At 43.1% G+C, this 13,432-nt stretch overlaps 1 protein-coding gene across 10 annotated transcripts in view; it reads right to left on the bottom strand.

Annotated features, from left to right (window-relative positions):
- LDB2 (LIM domain binding 2) overlaps positions 1 to 13,432 on the bottom strand; it is a 338,074-nt gene that overhangs the window by 3,459 nt on the left and 321,183 nt on the right. For 2 of the 10 annotated variants that reach the window (XM_053577589.1, XM_053577590.1), the window contains exons 6-8: positions 6,621 to 6,744; positions 3,275 to 3,426; positions 723 to 865 (exon numbers count right to left, since the gene is read on the bottom strand). In XM_053577589.1, the coding sequence (XP_053433564.1) occupies positions 761 to 865; positions 3,275 to 3,426; positions 6,621 to 6,744 (381 nt within the window). In that variant the 3' untranslated portion in view covers positions 723 to 760. The remainder of the gene's footprint in view (positions 1 to 722; positions 866 to 3,274; positions 3,427 to 6,620; positions 6,745 to 13,432) is intronic. The other 8 variants (XM_053577585.1, XM_053577593.1, XM_053577594.1 and 5 more) reach the window with 6 other exon arrangements.

Raw genomic sequence — 13,432 nt, 5'->3', positions numbered from 1 at the left:
GGGGATGAGGAGGAGAAAAATAAGAAGCAGCCAACTTAAGCATGATATTAGAAAGACAGTCCCTGACGTTCCAGATGCATTCGTGGTATTAGTCCTTCAAGAAAAGTACTCTGAAATCCGTGCTCTGCAGTGGAGCCATACAGAGGCTTCCGTATGTTTGCTAAATCTTTGTTCCAGGAACAGCAGGAAAAGATGCCTGGCCATAGATGTTTTTAAGCAGCCTAAATTTGCCTTATGATTATGAAAAAAAAATCTTAGCCAATATACAGTTTTGTGTGTGTGAGTTTGTGTGTTTGTGCACCTGTGGGTGGCAAGCTAGAGCTTCGTTCCACATAGATATTTGAGACCACTTACAACATTGTGCACATGTTTCTACTTTGTTCTTCTAAACCTCTAGGCTAAGACAGTGGACCTCTACCCTGGCTGTCTTGATTTGTTATCCTCACACAAAATCAATGGAGACACAACACACAGTCTGGGCTGCCTCTAACTAGGGATGTGGCCCCCACAGCGTGGCCCCCACCCCCATATCTTTAAAATCCCCCCAACATCGGCAGCAGAGTACATTTCCTTCCCATCTCTATCCTGTGTGTTCCATGGGCTTGTGGGCCCTCAGCTCCCCACAAGGCTAATTTCTGCTCCTTGGCTGGAAGCCTGGAGGTGCCACCAGCTCTTGCCCGTTTCACATCTTCTCACTAATCCCCCGTGCAAGGACCACCAACCTCTGAGGAGGACTGGAAGTGACTCCTTTCAGGGCCCCTCAATGCTTCTCCTTAAATTGGCCAGAAGGGGTCACTGCTGTTGAATGACACAGGTCTCCATCCCTCCCAGGGTTGAGGCTGCAGTTCGGGATCGCTCCTAGCCCCTGCTCATGGAGTGAGAAGCAGAATCCAAGGATTAAACCCTAGTTCTCGCCAGACACACACATCTCTGCCACAGCAGGTACACTTTGGCACACGCCTTTGGACCAGGCAGCAGATGCCTGCAGACAGCATTTCTATTTAGCTGGTAGGATAGTGTTGATAATTCAGCAGACGGAATTAAAAGATGTTGTCCCCTCAAGCATCCAAGGCTTATTATGTTACATCCATTCAACTCAAGGACACATAAGAATTTGCATATTTTCGTCAACTGGTTGTCTTCCCTGCCTCTCTTGGCCATCTGAGTTTTACTGAATTAAAACATCTTCAACTGCATAGGGTAGAGATAATGATAACATTCAATTTTTCCTTTTGAAGGATGCCTTGCTCACACAAAGTCCAAAGGGACTCAATTCACCAAAACCCCTCTGGACACAGGAATCATCTACTAAAAGGCAGTTATTGGTTTGGAGGAAAGGAACATAATGGAGTAGAAAAAAAATTGTGTGCTCTTTAAACTGAAATTATTTTGACTAGACAAGGTATGTCAAAATAAATGACACGTAGCCTGCTACTCTCAACTTCTGTGCCTGAGGCAGACATCACTAATGGATGACCCAAAAACTCAGTCTAGCCTCTATGACCCTCCTTAATCCAGTGCTTTGTGGGCTGGCAGGAGAGAGAAAACCTCTTTGACAAACCTAGATGAGCTCTTTAATAACAGGGCCCAAATCTTTTTTTTTTTTTTTTTATCTTGGTATTTCTAGAAGCTGCAGTAGTGTGGGAGCTCAGAAAACATTTTCTGAACTTATTGTATTCTTGCAACTACTATGCCTTTAAGTAGCTATATCACAGTTCTAGAATTCTTTGAAATGTCTTAAACTCCAGGATTAGATGAATAAATGGGCTACCTGTGTATACTTTTTCAGTTGATTTATTCACATCTATGCATTTTCCAATTTCATCAAGAGTGACCATAACTTAACACCTTAATAAAGAGACTCAGTTTTTCCTTTTGAATTTTACCCCCTCACCTTGAGGGGTGACAAGTGTAAAGTCTAGTCAGAAAATAGAAGAGTAGGTGGGGGCTATTTGCATTATCTGAGTCCTACAAGTCCTAATGGTCTTAAAGTTAAAATGACAGCTCCCATAGTGGGCTGGCCTTTCCCTGTATGACCTTCTTTCTAATGCAATGGGATGGAAATGATGCCCCTGCCCACAGCGCTTGGGAGACAGAAGTCCCAATGACCCTGGGAATTCTCAGGGTACTGATGGGGCTGGTTTTGGCCAACAAGAACTGATAAATGGAAAGTGGGTGCAAGTGGGAGAGGGCAGATTGGAAAGGCACATCTGGAAGTAGGTGGGACTTTCTGTGTGATGATCAATTTCTACCTGGAAGTGATAGAACAGGACTAGAGCAAGAAGGGTGAAGATGACAGACCAAGAAGGGAAAAAATGTCTCTGGTAAGTACAGAAAACATAAAGTTGTACTGGTTAAGGGATATAATGAGGAATAGGGCAACTTCTGAAAACATGAAGTGAGTTTCCATGAAGCACCATGGAAATGTCAGGATTCAAATGACAATCAGAACATCTGGGGACAGGGTGAGGTGACAAGGGCAGCAGAGAAGGAACAGTGAAGGTTTAAAGGAGCATGGGAATTAAAGCTGAGAGTCAAACCCTGGGCCTGGGAGTCAGGGGGCAGGAAGGAATGTTCACAAGGGACAGCGTTGAAGAATTAATAGGAGATGAAGAACAATTTTGGTGTTTGGGGACCACCCTCAGCTGTCAACTTTGCAGTGTGAAGAAGCCCTTAGTCAAGACCCTCAATTGAAAGAAAAAGGTCAATGGATCAAGACAGTTGAGACCAAATCAGGGGCTGCTCCTCCCCTGAACTAATGAGATGGGTGAAGTAAGAGCTCCCCAGAGCTGTGGTTTTAGTGGCTGCAAGTTAATTACCTGGGCTTTAAAATAAGAGGTGCGCCCATGTTGGGAGGCCAAGTCAAATTACAGTACGGAGACTGAGCGCCAGGAGCTAGCTTCCAGTGGAGCACGGGGTCTCCCATGATGGTGCTCAGAGGGCCACCAGACACACTGCTAAGTGAGATTTTAATTAAACCTTACGTGACATATCTCCTGTCTGTGACTCTGACGGCTCTTTAATTCAGGTCCCATTGCAGTGTGACTCTTAATATTCCTGCCTAATTCCCACTTTGCCGGGGAAGGTTTCCAAGGCAGAGATTTCCCTCCCATCCCAACCTTTGTTTCTGCCTTTCATCCCTCCCCCAAACCACCCTTCCCCACTTTTTGTTGCTGTTGTATTTTTTGCAGCCAAAAAAGACTTTACTTTGGGCCCTTGAGTAGGAAGCAGGCAAAAGGCAGGATTTCAGGCCTAACAGGAAAGTGAGACTTACAGGTACCTGACTGGACAGACTCAGGTTCGCAGCCGCAGTCTTCTTCTTGCCACCAGTGCTGTTGGCGTTGTTGCCAGCGCTGCTATTTGATGTGCTGCTGGTGGAGTTTTTCCTTTTCCTCCGTTTGGTGGTTGGTTGCCTTGTGGGTTCTGCTGCAATATGGAAGAGGGAAGGTGGCGACACACCTTAACGAAAATATGGGGACCTATCATAATGTGTCTGGAAAAGGATTGATGCCAGCACAAGAGCATCAGGGAGGCCATCAAATTACTATCCCTTCAATGGGGCTGCTTTTTATAAACTGAGGAGTAGACTATTTAAAAATTTTCCATGTTTAAAAAGCTTTTCAAAACAGCCAGAAAACAAAAGGAGAAATTTATTGATTTATTTTTGGCACAAAATGTGTAAAACTCTTTTCTTGGTAGATAAAATAATTTTTATTTAATTGGTTTTTTCTAATCATATGACTTTAATTTTAAAAATATATTTCAGGGTGAACTGTAAGTATCACTTTTATAATTGAATTTATACTACTAGAATTTCTACTCTTAGAAAATTTGGGACAATTCCCTCCCCTCCCACAGACACATTACTTTTATAACAAAGGGGATATTCCTGGGATCCCTAGGGTAAACAGTGGCCCCTATTGGCTAAATGTCGTATTACAACCCACCTCTAATACACCTTGATAGGATTCTCAAGCAAAATGTCAGTGCTATCAGCTGTGAATGAGGAATTTAGGGATTTTCAAATTCAGTAGCCATACCCACAGTTTGGACCCTGGTGTTTAATGAATGCTATTAATTTCAAAATTTCTGGAAAAGAAAAGTCTAAGTATGGTATAGTCAGCATACTACTGAAGGGAAGATAGACCTCTTCAAATAAGGCCTATTCAGAAATAGAGAAAAATATTTTAGACCTGAATAAAGGAGGAACATATTAATGGAATATAGGGGTCCATGGTAATATGTAGTAAGAGGAATATATTTTCTTGGTTTCTTCTTTGTGACATATAGAGCATTATGCAATACAGGCACTATTATTAATGTTTCCTATGTATTAACTATTTTATATTAATAACAATACTATTAATTAGAACTATTATTATGATCTTTGTTTTGGAGATGAGAAAACATCAAAAGCTTTCTCTCAGAAGTTATGGAATGAGTTGGAAATGGTGAGTAAAGAGTTTTTTTTGTTAAGACTATTTTAGACCCAACTCTGTTGGAAAGCGGGTAAGGTAGGCAGGACTTGAGTAAGAGAGCTTTGTAACATTTTCTTAAAATACCTATACTGCTTCTGATGAACAAGGGGGAGGATTCTCTTTTAAGGCTCATTTCAAAGACCACTTTGTCCACCAAATAACCTCTGGCTTTTGACGAGAAAGATGGTAATTATGTTCCTACTTATCTACATTTTTTTCTTTCAAAATATTTTTACCCTTATGCTCACTAGTTTTTATCAAAGAATCCATCCTTTCCTTCCACAGAGTTATGGGTGCTTGTTCTGAAGGATGATGAACCAGGAATTAGTATTGTTCTAGATCATGGTGTTGGGAGAAGAGATAAGCAAGATGTTCTAAAGTTAAGCAGATGCCCAGATCTGCTCCTGATGAGCATCTTTTTCCTTTGACTTAAAAAAAAGAATTCGTGACATAATCCTCCTACATTTGTTAGCTACTGAATAGACTGTATAAAGCTTCACTATATAAAATAGGGATAACAATAAATATCTCACAAGATTCTTGTGAAGATTCAATATTTTTAACAGTTTCATTCAGTGTTATACTTCAGTGGCTAGCTAGAGCCACTCATGGCACCTAGTAGAAGCTTAATCAATAATTGCTGAATGAATGAATGTATAATAATTTACAAATTATATTATACATGTATGCTAGAAAATATAGGTGCTCAAAGCAGTTGGTAAGTGAATGGAGTATTTTTTTTTTTTTTTTTTTGAGACAGAGCCTCAAGCTGTTGCCCTGGGTAGAGTGTAGTGGCATCATAGCTCACAGCAACCTCTAATTCTTGGGCTCAAGTGATTCTCCTGCCTCCACCTCCCAAGTAGCTGGGACTATAGGCACTTGCCACAACGCCCGGCTATTTCGGTTACAGCCATTGTTGTTTGGCAGGCCCAGGCTGGATTCGAACCTGGCAGCTCAGGTGTATGTGGCTGGCACCTTAGCCACTTGAGCCACAGGCGCCGAGCCGACTGGAGTATTTTTATCCATAAAATATTATTAATAATTGAAAGAGAAAGTAAAGCCAATTTAAGACTTTTGAAAAAAATCATATTCTAAAAAATTCCCTTAAGATGGGGATGCAACTATTCTATATAAAATAACACCTATTTTCTCCGTTTTGTATATGTGTACTTTGTTAAATTCACTATATTCATTTTATATAAAACTCCTGGCCAATTACCAGCTGAAGGTGACCATTATAATTTTGTGATTCAGAAAGCTATGTGCCTCAAGTTAATAATTACTTTTTATAAAAATAATTTTTAGCAAATGGATACATTTTGCTTTTATGATCAATGAGCCCCAACACATGCCTGGGAGCAAAAATGTGTGAGGTAGAAAGACAATTGATGATGACTTGAAGCAGTAATTTCAGAACCCCAGCAGGAGACTACAGTATCTAAACTGCAATCTAGGGAAGTGAGGGAAATGAAATCTTTTTTTTTTTTATTTATTTATATTTTTCTTTTTTGTTTTATTGTTGGGGATTCATTGAGGGTACAATAAGCCAGGTTACACTGATTGCAATTGTTAGGTAAAGTCCCTCAGAAATGAAATCTTTTATGTATTCTCTTCATGATCAGAGGACCTTTGGATATAATAATATGTTAAAAAATAGAACAAACTCCTTCCTTATTTTCTCCTTTTCTTCCTCCCTTCTCTCTCCCTCCCTCCCTTCCTTTTTTTCTCTTTCTCTCTTTCTGTCTCTCTCCTTCCCCTCCTCCCTATCTCTTTTCCTTTCTATAACTTCTGTCAATCATAAAAACCAAAAACAGGCCTGAGTCGGAGCTAGCAGTCTAGTCCCATGGAAGAACCACTGGATTGAGAAATGGGTCATTCATTTTGCCCATGACCTTCTTGATGACCTTGAATGAATAACTTTACTTCTCTGCGTTTCAGGCAAGTGAGGGGACTAGAGGTAATTCTTAAGAATGCTTGCTCATTACAATTTGAATGTCTTTGTATCTAAAATCATGATCAATACATCCCTAATAAACTACTTTTTCTGATAAATTTATGATCACCCCCTTGCTTTTCATGTCACTTCATCCCCAGAAGCCTCTGAAAATGTGTTTAGAAAAAGAGTGAAGAAGAAGGGTGTACCTGGCGGTGCCACCATCCTCTGCCACTTCTGAAACAAGCAGGTCTTCAGGCAGTCTCGGGGACTGAGGTTGTAAGTTTTATGTCTCGACATCAGTTCCTGCATTGGCTCCAGTATTACACACAACTGCAAGGGGTTCAAAGATATAGGGGTGTTGCATATGATAATATAGAAATAAATAAACAATGTGAACAGCTGGAATGAATTAAATAGCTTACGGGATATTCCCACCACCACCTCCCACCCTGTACCCCAGTTTTGATTTTCTTTATGTAAGTCTGAGGGAAAAGAAATATTACCAACACTCAATTGTGTCCACTTAATTTAGTAATAGTATCATCTACAATGGTATATTACAGCTGAATGTGATTCCCATGCACACACACACACACACTTTCAATTCAGACTATGGGGTAGATATATGTAGCGCTATGCCAAATTCAAATGACTCTCTCTGGTTAAAAGAAAAACAAAAAAACCCTCTCTTTTTTCAGTACGCTTTGATTTCCACTCTGATGTCTGGCTGTTGCTCTTGTTTGTACAACCCCACACTGTGAGTTATAATGCTGGTTTATGCAGGTTATCTGGCGGTGAGATTCATCTTTGAACTTCTAAACTTTTGAGAGCGGAGTGGCAGCTACTGGATGCGTTTTGATCCTAATTCTTAGAGAGGCAGGTAATGGAGGCTATTTTATTTTTATTCGTGCGCTCTTGAATTTCACACATGACATCACTGTAAATAACACCTGTAAGCCTTCACTCAATGTGGGCGGTTTTACTGTGCTTCCTTACACAGTCACCTGTTCCCTCATTGGTTAGACTTTTTTAGTCTTATTTTGATCTAAGACATCTGAGGACGAAGAGTAAATGAGGGAAGCAGAAGGTAGAGCGTTCAGATTGCCTTGCATGTTCCTGAAATCCTTCTCAGTTGGAAGCTTATCCGAACACTACTGCACCAAGACTAGAGACTACCGTATGTAAGACAGAGCCCTCAGTTCAGAATGACCCATTAATTGCTGTAGCAATCACAGAGATGCAAATACTGGTGCTTCACCTTCCCATGTGACAAAGCATCATTTGGTTAAAAAGACAGATGTGTGGTCTTCAGCATCACCGGCCTACGTTCCTGATGACTCTCCCGTTACGCTGCTCCTCCTCTGGAGCATGGCCCTACAGGCCACACTGCTTTTTGCTCACTAAGCTCCCTCGACCTGGAATTCCGTTCCCTCTTCCTGGCTAATGCCCACTCATCCTCGAAGACACAGTGACTCAAAGCCTCTTCCCAGATGCGTGCCTGTCCCCGTGCTGGCTGCCTCGGGTGCCTCTTTTCTGTTTTCCAGCCCCTTCTGCCCCTGGCCTGACCCCCGCGTACTTCACACGCTTCCCACTCTGCGTCTGCCACCAGGTCACGAGTTCTTTGAATGCTGAAACGATGTCTTTTATCTCTGTGTTCCCAGGTTTGGCTCAAGTGAACATATGCATTTAAAGGAGGGTTTCTCAGGAAAACTGGAGGCGTTTTCTCTGCAGATGTTTCCCTGAGTCTGATCTAAAGAACGCTCCCTCAGAACCAAGTGGGCTGACAATGAAAAACACAGATTTCCAGGCTCGGCCCTTCCTGTTTCACTGGGTCTGGAGGTGGCGCCCTGAACCTGCGTTTTTAAAATTCGAACCCCTGGGAGGGCTCAGAAAATGATGGCCTGGAGTGAAGGTCTCTCCACGAGTCAGTTTGTCTCTGCCTTTCTCTTGCCCTCCTGTCTCTCCCCCCTCAACCTCCTCCAAAGCCAGCAGAAACTAGAATCTGTCTTCCCCACAGGGGTCCCTAGAAACCAGTGCCCTGCTCCTCCAAAGCCAGCCACAAACCCTAAACCTGTCACTCTAACCTGCCGCTGCCTTCCCGCCTAAGGGCGGACTATAAAGAAATTCTCCGACCTACTTTGTTTAACGTTAGCCCATAAGACCCCCATTCCAGGAAGGGTTCTGCCCCATCCCCAGGAGAAAGAGTTGCTGCACAGAGAGGCTGAGGAGAGCTGGAACCGACAGGTCTTGCTGCGTCTCCCTAGTCAGGCTATTTGCATTAGATCATGCCCTCTGTCCAATCCCAGTTCTACACAGCTGTCCACTCCTCATGGAACCTAAACAGAAAAATGGGGAGTTTTCCCTGTGTCTTTGGGTCCTCATTCGGGATGCTCCCAGGTCAAGTAAGGACTTTAAATAAAGTGATTAAAGATTAAATAAATACCTTATACTTTTCTCTTGTTAACCTGTCTTTTGTGACAGGAGCTTTTCCTCATCACAGGTGAGGACAGATGTCACACTTGTCCGTGTCTATACCACCATGGAATTCGGTCAAACACTACTAGAATTTGAGGTCCACTATCTTACCTATTCTGGGCTTTGGAATAGATAATAGAGGCAGCAGGGCATTCCCAAATCCCCGGTGGTTTCCAGCTCTAACTTCATCCTCTTCTCACCTCCTCATGCTCTCTTCCTTCCCTCTCCATTCTAAGCATGATAACCCGGATTACCTTCACCCAGAAAGGTTCTTCAGTTCTTTTTTACCTAGCATTGATCTAAATTTGCTAAAACCACTAGCCCCATTTAAAGGCCAATCGTAATTTCCTTTCATGTGAAGCTTCTTTGGAAGGTAACAAGATTTCAAAGCTTGAGCAATACCAGTAACATGAGCACCTGACCGAGGAGATAAAGCCAACCAAGCCCCGTCAAGCAGGACGTAAGGCAGCGGCGTGCAATCTGCAGCCCACAGGCCACCTGCTGATGTTGTGAGGACTTTTCTGCTTGTCTGTGGTGTCAGATTTCATAAAACATATGCACAAAACTTTGGAACTATTTCCTGCTCATCAGCTTTCAGGAGTGTTTGTGTATTTACTCTGTGGCCCAAGACAGCTGTTAATCTTCCAGAGTGCAGCAGAAAAGGAAAAAGGTTTGACACTCCTGCAGAAGTCATGAGAACTGGATGGATCTTCAATCTTATGTTCCTTCTTGCTCACTGTGGAGTCATTTTTGAAATGTAAAATGCAATAAGGAAAAACCTGTGAAAGAGGCAAGATCACTGTAGCAGTAACTCCATATTGCAACATGATCAAGACTATAGGCGCATATTCCTCTGTTAAGAATTTCTTGCTGGAAATCAAAACTTGCATAATTTACAGACTACCTCCCTGCTCCCTAAGCCACTGCTGCTCCCAAGACCAAATGGAGTGAAAGATTCCACAATCATCTCTGCAGGTGGATGGAAGAGTGATTATCTCTCAAAGGAGAACCACCGCTAGATTCAGACAGCACCAGAAGAAGATGTTTCCATCAATTATTAAGCGAGGATAGTAAGACAAGCTTTCAGAGAAATTCTAAGGACTGGGAAATATTTTTTAATAATAAAAAAGTCTTTAAAGGTCTTCGAACTATTCCCATTTGGTTCATTTCCTACTTATCGTAACCGAGATTACAATGAACATAATATGCGTGTGTGGAGTGGTGTGAGCATGAGTTTACAAGCGAAGGGGTCTGGGGATGGGTTTTGACTCTGTCACCAAGAGTGTATTCTCAGGTGAGCTACTGAGTAATGCTGGGTCTCAGTTTCGCCTGCAGAACCATACCCATCTTGAATGTTGTTGTGAGAATTTGAGACAATGTATCTAACGCACAAGTTCAACTGATCGGTAGATATGATCATATCCTAGCAAGCAAAACAAATCACATTTCTATTATTTTATTTATTTACTTTTATTGAGACAAGTCTGGCTCTGTCACCTGTGCCCTCAGTGTAGCTCGCAGCAACTTTAAACTTCTGGGTTCAAACTATCCTCCTGCCTTGGACTTACAAGTAGCTGGGACTATAGGAACTCATGAGTAGCTCGGACTACAGGCACCCACCACCATGTCCAGCTAATATTTCTATTATTAGTAGAGACAGGGTCTCACTTTGCTCAGGCTGGTTTTGAAATCCTGACTTCAAGTGGTCCTCCTGACTTGGCCTTCCAGAGTGCTGGGATTACGGGTGTGATCCATCGCCCCTGGCCACATTTCTATTACTTTAAACGAATAAGCACTTATTAAGCTTTCCCCAAACTGTCAGGCACTCTGCTGGGGGCACAAAAATAAAAATAAAACAATCTTTGCCCTGAAAGAATATTCTGTTCTCTTAAAAATGCTTTAAGCATATTAAAAAGCCTACCCTGAGTTTAAAGTTCTGATGTGTCAGGAAATCCTTCTGAAGCAAATGTTTTTTATTATATGACAGGTGAATGGCAAAAATGCCCTGTGTGAACCCGGGGAAGGCTATCAGCTTTGAGCAAGCTATGAAATGGGAGAGTTATGTTTATTGTGAGAGCCCACAAGTTCATTATCTTTCTTTCTTACAGTGCCTTTCCTCTCTGGGAAGGAGGGTTTTGGGCAACACTTTTTTTCCAGGTGCTAATCCTCAACATGTGTCCCTTACCCTTTAATGTAAAAATATCTTCCCATCACTGTAACCTACCCCAAAGGAGCCCGCATCTCTGAAAGCTAATTGAGAATCCCGGAAGCCCTTTTTCTCCCAGTGGAGAGTTTCCAGGCTGGAAGGCAGCCCTCCCCTAATTCATGTATGCAAATGAGGCATCCTCTCTGCCCCGGCGGAGGCAGTGGCGTAGCGGGGCTGTAGGTGGCAGAGCTAGCTAGGGTAAAAGCCTGACTTCCCGGCAGCGGGCCAGACCTTCTTGACAATGGCAGAAGCCTGGGGCGTTGTGAAATGAAATCAGGAAGCAAGCTGGGGAGTGGGTTACAGCAGTCACCAGCCACTCCTTTTTGGAGTCCCCATTCCTGCCCCTGAGGTCTCAGACCCTCTTGAGAATCTGGTGAAGGCTCAGCAGCCTGTCTTTGGAATTTGGTATATTTCTGGAGCTTGATGAATCTCCCACAGCCCCATTCATTGACTGGAAGTAGCGGCCTCTCTTTAATATCAGTGTTTTGGTTGTTTCATCTTGAACCAGGCTACGAGATATATGCCTTCCCCACCTCCCAACACCTACTCAAACGCATGTTAATGGAATTGAGCATAATAACACAGGGTCCTCTGTGTTGAAGAAAAATTTCATCTGCCAAGTTGAACCTGCTACCAAGTTCCCACTGGGCCAGTCTCTTTGCTGAAAAGAAAGGACACGGCCCCCGTGCCTATAAATCTGTGAGCCCGCAGCAGCCTGCCCGCAGCATTGTGGTTTAGTTTGGTCTCTTGCTGTGGTGGTTCTGGCAAAAAGGGATACCCCAAGGAATCCCACGACACCCTGCGAGGGACAGAGCCCAGCCAGGCCCAACATCTCTCTCTCTCACACTTTCCAAGTCCAGGTAGGATCTCAAAGCAAGCCACAGTTCACTCTGGCAGAGCTCCAAGGACACTGTTTTGCAGAGTTAGTGAGTGTTGTAGGCTGAGCTTGCTCCTCTACGCTTTTGACCTCCTTCCTGCCACTCTGGCCCAACACAAAACTTTTGATGTGAAATTTTGTAATCACAAGAGGGACTTGTTAAATGAGTGGATGGATGGATGGATGGATGGGTGGTGGATGGATGGATGGATGGGTGGGTAGGTGGATGGATGGAAAACAGCTCAGCCAAATGTATAGCAAGGAGTCATTTGTTAACAGGAGGCAAATTAGCACGGCCCTGTGGGCTTGGAAGTGATGAATTTGTCCACTTGATAAATAGCTGATTGCTGCCCTGTGTGGAATGCTTTGCACAACTGCATGTGTGTGTCCTGGCCAGGCAGCAAGATCCTAGTTCAGTCTCAGGACCCTGCCTCTTCATAGTAAGAGAGAGCCTGACAAATTGAGACCGCACAGTAGTTTGCTTTCATTTTGCTTTTCACCTGACAACTCTGGAGAAATCTGATTCTCTTCCATTTACACATCCATACTCTTTCTTCTGGTACATGGCATCCTTCAAACCTCAGGAATAAGTGGTGCTTGTCAGAGTTGGCCTTGAGCTTCAGAAAAGCATTTGGTTATCTCCCATCCTAGGCTCTGTCTACCATCAATGTGTAATTCTATCTTGAATGACATCCTCTGACCTCAAGCCTCCTCCTCTTCATGTTTATTACACATAGGTCTGTTCAGGGTCACCAGGTCAACACACTGCTCAGACCTTTGCTCATGGTGTTTCTCTTGCCTACGAGGCCTCTGTCCTCTTTCCCAGTTGTCCTAAATAGGAGTTGGCCAACTGCAACCTGAGGATTAACTACCTTGTCTACAGTGCTCTAAGGTGAGTTGCTGGCCCTAGTCCATGTAGCCCACAAACCCCCAAATACTCTTGCCCTTCACAGAAAGTTTGCTGACCTCTGACCAAGGCTATTCTAAGGAGGTGGCTGCAAATGGCTTGTTATGTCTCCATGACAGGATGACAAGCTTGAGGTACAGCACGGTTCAATTCACTGCTTCCTTCATCGAGAAAGTTAAAAAAAAGTCAGACGAACTACACAGCATGTCCTGTGAGGTTGTTGATTTATATTCTGAAGAGAGCTCCTGACCTACTGAGAGTCAGTATGAGTTTGCAGTCTTTTGACTACAGACTACATCAGAGTGCCACCAATCTGAATTATGAAGACTTCCAAAGTCCAGCTCCAATCTCACTTTTGTCTCTGACCATCCTGGCCTGCAAGGGATTCTTTTGCTTCTTTTGCATTAATCTTTATACATCTCAGCATTTATATTTGTGCTGGAAATCTTCCTTTCTTGTGGACTTGTTCATCTTATCTACGACAAGCCATGTGTTACTTTTCTTTGTGTGTAACACAGTATTAGGTAGATTTAAGTATTTGTTGCATCATAAC

Source organism: Nycticebus coucang, chromosome 23 (genome assembly GCF_027406575.1).
Source record: "Nycticebus coucang isolate mNycCou1 chromosome 23, mNycCou1.pri, whole genome shotgun sequence".
In the NCBI taxonomy this organism is placed as follows: Eukaryota; Metazoa; Chordata; class Mammalia; order Primates; family Lorisidae; genus Nycticebus; species Nycticebus coucang.
Note: the sequence above shows the minus strand (reverse complement) of the source record. Positions and strands in the feature narration are given on the sequence as shown.